General features: G+C 38.4%; 1 protein-coding gene across 1 annotated transcript in view; it reads right to left on the reverse strand.

Moving 5' to 3' along the window:
* LOC103811732 (kinesin-like protein KIF21A) overlaps positions 1 to 3,696 on the reverse strand; it is a gene marked incomplete at its 5' end in the record, with an annotated part of 54,196 nt that extends 50,500 nt beyond the window's left edge. Inside the window, 2 exon segments of the mRNA XM_009084720.1 lie at positions 1,970 to 2,152; positions 3,474 to 3,696. Of these exon segments, the coding sequence (XP_009082968.1) occupies positions 1,970 to 2,152; positions 3,474 to 3,696 (406 nt within the window).
* Between the last annotated feature and the right edge of the window lie 6,422 nt (positions 3,697 to 10,118).

A 10,118-nucleotide genomic window follows, 5' to 3' on the forward strand; every position in this document is an offset into this window, starting at 1 on the left:
CTAAGGTACTTTCTCACACACTGAAAGTAAGTGACTTTCTCCTCTCACCAGTGAAATGTCATCCCTGAGAAGAAAAGGCTAGGGACTAGTGAATCCTTTTAGTAATTTACATATTAAAACAGGAATTATATTTAATTATCAGGCATAGATACTCTAAGTAGGAGCCTTCTTACTAACATTTTGCCTTGATAAGTACAAACAAACTGATGCCACAATTTAGATGAGATCCTGATAATGCACCTCCAAATTGCATGGGACTGCACACGCCTATAGTTTGAAAAAGTGGGAAAACAAGGAGTTAAGGGAGGCAGACTGCAGCAAACTAAAGAAAGGTAAGAAAGTAGCAAGGAGAAGTAACTGTTCCCAACAGCTATCCAGCTGTAAGACTTCAAAGTTATTCCAAAATACAGTCCTGCTTCAACTTGTTCAGTGACTACATTGTTTATGCAATCCAGCTCTAATGGTAGATGGGATGGGAGGAAGATACTTTCAGATACACTAGTAGTATTTAATACCTAACTAATCAGAAAAAGCTCTTTCTGGGAAATCTCCAATTTAACCTCAGGAAAGTTTAAAAAAAACAAACTCTGTCAACCAAAATGGCATTTTTAAAGGGAGAAAATATTATACACATCACTTAACCTGTCTCTAAATTAGATAATATTCCTCATACTATTCTCACTGTAACATTTAATTACTGATCTATATTTTGGGACCGTCACATTTGTAATGTTACATTGATAAACACAAATTCAGGAAACTACATGGGTTACTATTCCTTCCATTACTAATGTTGCAGCTGCCTAAGCAAAAGTAAAGCTCCAATGTACAGAGAGAAGAGTGGAGTGTTCCCACAGCACATGCTCAACTCTCTCTAGGCAAACATTAGCCAGAGCAACAAAAAGTTCTGCTTAAGGTTTGCAGTGACAAATCTGTAGTAGTGCAAAACTAATGACAGCTTGTTAATCTTTAAAACAGTTATAGGAACATATGACTAAAGGATTTAGTTTACTTCAGCAGTAATAAAACCAACAGCTTTTCCCTTGGGTAATAAAGTGGTGGGTTTCCACCCTCAAAGTAGGTAAAGTTGCACATACTGAACAAAGCAATACAAATTTACACCTGCTCTTCCTTAAATTGATTCTTCCTCTCCATATGCATAAGGTATCAGATTTTTCAGCTTGGTAGTGAATGTAAATATGTTACACCCAAATCAATCAATTTAAAAAGTAGTTTCACAGGCAGGAGACAGAGCATAAACCTGCAAGACAAACCAACAGCTGCTGCAGGTCAGAAAGATCACAGATGTTATGGTCTCTTTAGCAGTAACTGTGTCTACAAGAAAACACAAAGGGAACAGTTTTGCTACAGCATAGGCCAGGGTTTTCTCTGGGTCTAAGGAAGAAGAGAACAGTCACAGAGGAGCCCAAACCTATACCAATAGCAATTGCAGAAAGAAGTATTTTCATGCTAGGTTTCTTCTTTGGTGAAAGAAACACAACAAGCCTCCTGAACAGATTTTGAAAGCTAAAGAAACCTATAGCAAAAGTGACAAAAGCAGGCAAAGCATGGTCACTATTCAAACCCACAAAGTATAATTGAGGGGGGCTTTTTTAATAGTTTCTAGCTTTAAGGTTTTGTAAAGAATTACAAACAAGCAAGAGCAACAGGCCTTACAAACAAATGAATGTTGCAGAAAGGGATAAATGATGACTAAAATAACTATTTCTGCACTTCAAAATAATGCTATAAAGGGAAGTACTAAAATAATTGGAATAAGATAAAAAGGGTCTTTTTCATAAACTGAAGAGCTGAAGCAAATTTCATAAAATTTCCTTTTGAAATCTTGAAGATAAATTCAAAATATCTTGTGGGGAAAAAAAGTGAAAGAAGCAACCAAAGAAAAATATTTAATTTGACTTCCAAAAAAACACATGAAGTTACACCCACAAATACAGATCATATTTACCTCTAAGAACTGTGCATTCACTTTAAAATCTGGAGGTGGAATTCCTTGTTTAATAGCACCTTGTTTTTTCTCTTCAATACATCTGAAAAGATGCTTAACAGCACGTGATATAATGCCTTGTTCCTCTTCTGTTATGTTGACATCAAATCCAGTGCCCATGGTGTATGTTTTGCCAGCACCTGTCTAATTTGAAAAAGGAGTAGTCACTAGAACACATTAATAGTACCAAATCAATACAGAAATGCAGTTTGTGAACACTAGTGCTAGATAGTGACTACTAAGTCAGTCTGCCATTTTTTTATGATATTAACATGCATAACAGGTCATTTTGATAAATGGATAAACAGCAGAAGTTGGACAAACTCTACTGCTTATCCACAGATCACATACGAGACGGCAGAGACCAGTTCAATCTTTCATAACCTTTCCCCTACAAACTTACCCTAAGCAGCTTACATGAGCCTTGAGCTATCATCTCTGAGGTCAAAACACAAGCTAATGTTTTCAGCCAAGGCTGTTAATTAAAGCATGTATTTTGGAGGCAGAAGCAGCATTTGCAATTCTTTACTTTAGTAGATCAAATGACTCCCTTAATTATGATGTCTGAATATCTCAGGCAGTATATTCCCATTGTTCTCACTTTATAGACAGCATTGAAGAATACAAGTTGTATCTTCACCAGGAACATAATTGAATTAAATGTAAAATCCTATAGAAGACAATATAGTGTTGTGTTTTCACTTAATTAGTGGGTCACGTCTAAGACAAAGATAAGATCATGCAGCTGAACATAATCTGCTAAACTGGATCTGCAAACTGCTTTGTTTCACTAGGACTAGACTTTACCTAGCCAACTTGAGATGTGACATTTAACGAAGGTGAAATTCAGCGTGCAAGACTAAATTTAATACAATCAATTCCTAAAGGAATATTCAGAAGACAATAATACATTCTCTACATTGTGCTCAGCTTTGAGAAGTAAAATGTGTGCCCAGTGTGCTGAGAGGTTGTGTTCTCTATGAAAAGTACTCTGAACTTGGAATCTGATCTCTACATTTTGCCCACAAAAAACTCAAAACAATGTGGCCTGAAGTTCCCCAGATCTATTTTTAAAAGCTCTTATTCCCAAAAGTGTCTGAAAATGCAGAGGGTTGGAAAGTTACTCAGAAAAGAGTCTAAGTACAACCTATCTCTATATGTCAACTGATTAAGTCAGTAATTTGCATTGCTGCATTAAGGTGAATTCAGGAATTATAACAACTGATACTGTTTTCAGCACTACTATTCATTTCAGATCTAGTGTATATACATATTCTGTGTTTCAATTGACAGTCTACACAGAAACTATATAAACCCCTAACACGCTCCTAAAGAATAACACACTGGAAATAAACCCAAGATGCTAAAAAACTGATTCATGAATTCAGAAATTGAAGAGAAAATTCAGTTGCAAGAAACTGTTTAATCCAAAATAAATACTTGAAAATCAAATGGCAAAGCTTACCTGGCCATAAGCAAAGACAGTGGCATTATAACCTTCAAAGCAACCATCAATCAGCTTTTCTATACACTGTACATAGATCTCTTCTTGCTGTGAGTCAATGTTAAAGACATAATCAAAAGTGAAGGCCTTATCTTTTCCCAAGAACACTTGAGGTTCACCAGGTGTGACAGATGTACAAATATGGCATCCTTCAATCTTCTCTTTGGCTAGCTGTGGTCTAATTCTGTTTTGGAAGAGATAAAAGAACTATTAGAAATTCTCACCATCAGAAAGAGGAGGACACAAACAATTCAAATAAGGGATCCAAGAAGAATTCCTTACTGACAAGAATCAGAATTTTCTCTCCAAGCCCAGAGGTTTTCAGTTGTCTGAGCCACAGTACTGGCTGTATCAGAATCCCAGCCCTGCCCGTTAATCCAAATGACATTATTTTATCTGAAGGTTCACTTACTTCAAGCTGATGACCTGCCTGGAACTCTGAATGTTTCTGTACCTATACCACACATTACTGACGAGTACCTTTCATAAGTTGTTTCAGACTTGGAAATCAAGCTTTCCTGTGTTATCTAAGTCTTCTTCATGTTTTCATTGTAAAACACAGTCATTTTAATTCTTTTTTTATAAACAAGACAAATGTGAAAATATACAGGATAGTTTAAATAGCAATTTGGGAGCAAGGACTCACCAAAGCCTACGTATCACCTTAAATGAAAGCCTCCTTGCTGTGGGAGCTATGACAGCAAGGAGAAGGCTCATATTTCTCCTTTTCCTTTGACAGCAAAGGAGCTTTGTCACAGACAGAACACTTGTGTGAAATGTTTGCTTTCAGTAAAGCAGCATACCTTCAGATGAAAGAAAAAGAACAGTATCTAACAAGTTCTAAAGGTAAGAGTGTCTCATTCCTCACTATTTCCCCACTGAGACATATTTCAGCTTTTTTTCAGTTTGTCCAGTTTGTGGCAAAATACTTTGCAGAATGTAGCTCTCTTGGACTTCTTATATTCTATCACTTTATAAATTCTTCTGCATCCTGAACACTAATGCAGCCCCATCAAAACTGAATTCATATACTGACTTCATGACTAATAAAGATTGTGGAAGTTGTGATTCAATTGGATTAAATATTAACTATCAAGAAGAACAACTCTGGCCAACATAACACACTATTCAAGCTGTAATTGACAATAATTTGTTTACAAAATTACCTTTAAAAAAAAAAGTATTTCCAAGTTCCCAAAGCAGCACAAAAAAATAAACCCCAAACCAAAAAGCCACACAAAAAAAAACCCCACACCAAATGTGCAGCTTAAAAGACAGGGGACAAATAAGGCTATAATAAGGGTGATAAAACATCAGCAGTACAGCTACATACATCATCATCATGGAATATTTTATATAAATTCTTCATTTACATAAAACTTCAAGTACCCATATTTACCTTGGTGTGGCTACTTTCAGCTACATAGTGTCAAAGTTAAAGATCTGTATGCACAGAGTATACTTTAAAGGCACATATTCATCTTGTATCCCATGCTTTAAGGACCATGTGTACATTAGTGCTCAGTTTAGAGTAGCTGTGCTGTCTTGAAGCAAATTCCCCAACACCTTCCCTGATCACAGGTTGGTTTGGATCACAGAGCAGTTTCAGTGTGCACAATTCACACCCCCTTCAAAGGAAACTAAGACAAAATGCTCAGCTCCAAACACACAAAACCTGTTCCAAAATCTAATGGGAGCAAAAGGGCCCAAAGCTACCTGCTGATCTACTGTGGCCATGCCAACACTTGCTGACACAGAGGAAGGTATGAGTGCCCTGCTGCAGACTTGTTCAAATGATACCAGCACATATACACTTCAAATCAAGTTAGAAATTTCCTGCTTAAAAAAATTAAATAATTAAAAAGAAAATCACCAAGCTTTTCATTACAGATTCTGGTTTTTCATCCATTGATATGCATTGTAAGGAGTGTCTTGGGAATCATTTATTCTAAGGGTTTCATTATATCCCACTGTGTGATACTAGAGATTAACCATAATTCATTTGTAAGGTTTTCTGCACATTAATTCCAGGACAGAAAGTTCATTAATTATCAGGAGGTACCACCCTTGTCAGCATACCCTCTACTGTAGAGTGGAAATTAAGTAAACCTTTGAAAAACACCATTAAAGGAAAGATTATATGATGTGTAAAATAGGTATAAATATTCTACAACTACAATTTGCATTAAAGGACACAAAGCGTGTAATATAGGTCACAGATCTTGTCTCCAATGACATCATTATCATAAGGTTTTTTTTTCCTTTAAATTAACTAAGAATGCTAAAAGTAATTCAGGATTTACATGACTCCTTCAATAACAACCACCTTGATTCACTAGCACCCCTGTCAACTAGACAAAATTGACAAATACATACAGAAGCTTATAATACATTTACTTACTTCGAAACTAAGGAACTTTTGGTAACAAAAGAGCTTTTATTCCTAGGGAGAGAAAGTCTTCAAAGATAAATTAATCATATGCCTTTTCCACAAGCATTCTACGCAACTGGAAAGTTAAGCAAATAAAACACTGTAGCATGCTGTCTAAAACAATATTTAGAAAATGCCAACTCAGTAGATTATTCTGCTGCCTTATTTTAAAGCTGTGAAGTCAGTCAGAGGGCAAGCTTCTTTTTCAGACTAAGCACTCTTATTCTTTCACTAATCCAGCACAGACAGCACAAAGGCAATCAATTGTCCCTACAAGAATGAACTCTGAGGGCTTCTAAAGCTCCTGAACTATGTTTCACATTGTTTTCTAGTACAAAAAGGCTAGGAAGACCTTTTCTAAAAGTCAAGATGAAAACACATTTTCAAAATCAAGTAACTTTATGTGCATCCCAAAACCCCAACTTCGCCCCAGTTATGAAAGGTTTTTAGCACTAACTTGTAGAATGAAGGTGACAAAAAGTTTTTCTTCATGTTTTTCTATGCTGAAAAGAAATAATTAATTTTCTACACTGAGGAACTGATGCAATTAGGACAAGTGCCAAATAATTTTCTGCTTTCTACTACTAAGTAAAGGCTCAGAGCGACCACAAAGAGGAACAGCATGCCTAAAATATCAATTATTTGCATGATAATTATTACAGGGATGGCAGGACTGTAAAGTGAACAGTTTCAATGTCGCCCTGCAGAGACTTCCCACGAGAATCCTCCCAGCTAGGTCCCTGCCTTGCAGCCAGGCAGCACCACCCAGAGCTCTGCTGCTAAAAAACCCAGCTCCACAGCAAGCTGCAAGTGCATTACATGTGACCATAATCGGCCCATAGCAAGACACAGAGACCAGCTGAGCTCAAGGAAACCTGTGGCACTACTAGGAGCTTGTTACCAGCACAATCACTTCCCCTGGGCTGTAACACAATATTCAGAGACCCAGCAGCAACGATGGTGTCCTTCCTCCCTAACTTACCACCAAATCTGAAGGCAGTGCTAAGAGAAAAAGTAGCATTTCATCAGCACATACACAGCAAAAGGTTAAAACAAAGCAAGACGTGCCACATCAGGAAAGCTTCACCTCAAAGACAGACTCCCTTCTCACTCTAATTGCTCTTACACAACATCCCACTCTGCCATGGAGTTGGGACATAGCAACCAGAGAGAGATCACAACTGTATCATGTTTAAAAGACATCTTGCCCCAAAAATGATGTGCAGACAAGAGATCTTCATCAACCAAACTGAGGTCTGCTCAAAGGATACTTCATGCTCTGAAATCTATAGAGCTCTCTTGGTAAGCTTAGCACCAAGCTACTGTGATGACCTTGATGAGTAAGCAACAGATGCCTCCCCTTCAATCTAATTTCTGGCCATTTACCAAGAGTGTGAGTGGATTACCCGAACCTCATGGCTCTCAAAGTCTTACTATTCACAATTAATGCATGTTCTGACAAATAACAGTCTTCATACAAGGCAGATTCTGGTCTAGCATTGGCTATAGGAACATGTCCTCCTCCTTCACCCCACAAATCAACTGGGAATGTGATTTTTGCCTTCTGCTTACAGCCAAACCTTTTCTACTCTCATGCCTTGATGTGGTCACTTCTGTCAGCAAAGCAGGCAGCACCCATGCTTCAGAAATGTGAAAGAGTTCATTTTGGTCACATCTCCTTGTCCAGCTCACAACCTGGCAGTCTGCCACTGATATTTTTCTCCAGGACCAATTTGATTTCACCCATTTTGTGTTCTACCTCACCTGTTTTTCAGGCTACTCTCTTAATTGTATACAATCAAGTGTTTTCTACCTCTTTCCAATCACATCTCCTTAGATGTGGCAACTTCCCAAAGAACACATTGCTTTACATCCTTTCCTCTCCTCCTCTCCAAAGCGTGAACACACCCAATTCTTGTTTATGTGTACTTTGCAGCACCTCCAGGCCACACACAGGAAACTTAATCCCCTAAATCTCTCCTGCCTCAGCACACTGGGGCAAGTTGTCAAATTAGGGAGGGCTAAACGGCCCAGCGGCTGCATAGTAATGCACGGTACCATACTGGAACTAATCTCTCAGTAGAACAGGGGCACAATGTCTCTGCTACAAGTACTGTCAGCTAGAACAGACTCAGATGGTTCAGTTCAGGGACTACAGCCATCATTAGGTCAATACACTGTGTTGCACAAGATATCAGACTTCCCAGAACTGATTCCTGTTTAAACTAGATAATATCATAATATCCCTTTGAAAAGCATCCTATCTTAGTTTATTGGGAGGGATGGAAAATTGTCCCAGTGATTTAAGTATATATTTTTGATATATACACCTATATGGATGTATAAAGACACAGCTATACATACACACACATCCCTTTTCAGTTGCTGAACAATTTTACCTCTGTGCCTGTTCATTTAAGAACCTCCCCGTTATCTAATTTTCCCCCAGCAAACTCCATTCATCTATGATCATGTCACTCCTTAATCTTCATATACCAAACAAGACCAGTGATTTTTTTTATATTTATTTTGCATCTCCACATGAACAACAGGAAATATTACTCTAACAAAAGGTAATAATCAAATAGTTTACCATATACCTTCTCAGGACATGTACAGAATAAGCACACAAGAAATTCTAAGACTAATCCAAAAAGGGCAAAGTATTATACTACTTTTGTTTTACAGAAACAAAAAGTTAAAAAAAAAAATAATCACAGGTTAATCCTTCAGATAGCACCGACTATCCAGCAGCTGTGTGTGGGAAAGAAAAGATTACTATGAAGTCCCATGTAAAGTTCTTTTCCATTAGAAACATCTTTGTGGGAAAGGGCTGTTTTCACCTTGCTCAGAAGGGCATACATTCAAACCATGTGCTGTGTTGGGTTTACAGGTTACCTTGTTTCCTGCTCAAGGCTCTCCAATACTACCCTTACTATACTCAGCCTATCAAATTGCACACAATTAAGTTTCACATGTGGGTATATGAAATATTAAATCCAAGAGCACCTAATAAAACATTTAGTGAAGCACAGCAAGCAGTATAAACTGGGAAACAAACAAAAGCTCCCCAAAGCAGAAGAAAAGAACACAGCTTCCTGCCCTTACTTCAGCATCAGAATTCCCTCACCTTTCTATTCCATTACATTTAGGCTCATCGAATCACTCCCATTAAGCTCCCTTCACAGCAGGCAAGGAGTAAAGAAGGCTAAACAGATTTCCTTTCTCTCATGAGACCCCACCTGGAATACTGCATGAAGTTCTAGTGCCCTCAACATAAGAAGGACATGGAACTGTTGCAGCAAGTCCAGAGGAGGCCACAAAGTTGATAAGAGAACTGGAGCAGCTCCCCTGTGAAGACAGGCTGAGGGAGTTGGGGCTGTTCAGCCTGGAGAAGAGAAGGTTGTGTGGAGACCACTTTTCAGTATCTGAAGGGCCTACAAGGGAGCTGGAGAGGGACTCTCTTAGAAACTGCAGTGATAGGACAAGGGGTAACAGGTTCAAATGGAAGGAGGGAAAGTTTAGGTTAGATATCAGGAAAAAGTTTTTTCTGTGTAGGTGGTGAGACACTGGCACAGGTTGCCTAGGAACGTGGTGGCTGCCCCGACCCTGGTGTGTTCGAGGCCAGGCTGGATGAAGCCTCAAGCATCCTGGTTTGGTAGGAGGTGTCCCTGCTCATGGCAGGGGGTTGGGACTAGATGATCTCTAAGGTCCATTCTAATCCCTAAATTCTATGATTCTATGATTCATCTCACTGACACCTGATACTTATGCTTGCATAAACTTTTCAGGACTTTTGCTATCACACAGCAAAAGCTTGCTCTATGATTAGCAGCACCTTCAAATGAGACCACAACTATAGCATCTGAATGCATTCATCTGAATTTGACCTCTCAAGGAGCTTCATGGACAAGAAAAATGCTGGCACATGGCAAACACCAGGTTTACCTCTTGCTAACACAGCAAAAAGGGTGCAGGAATAGATCTCTCAGTTTGCATTAGCAAACATTACCCAGAGTTTCTGTACAGTGGTATCACTGAATAGTTCAGTTTCATATTAATGGTATCCATCACTGATATTACACATACTGGGATGAAGATATAAAAAGGACAAGCAATTACAGATATACAAGTTAGTGATCACATGAGACACAGCTCAGCAGCCAAGCTGCGGC

This window comes from Acanthisitta chloris, unplaced genomic scaffold (genome assembly GCF_000695815.1).
Source record: "Acanthisitta chloris isolate BGI_N310 unplaced genomic scaffold, ASM69581v1 scaffold4011, whole genome shotgun sequence".
Classification (NCBI taxonomy): Eukaryota; Metazoa; Chordata; class Aves; order Passeriformes; family Acanthisittidae; genus Acanthisitta; species Acanthisitta chloris.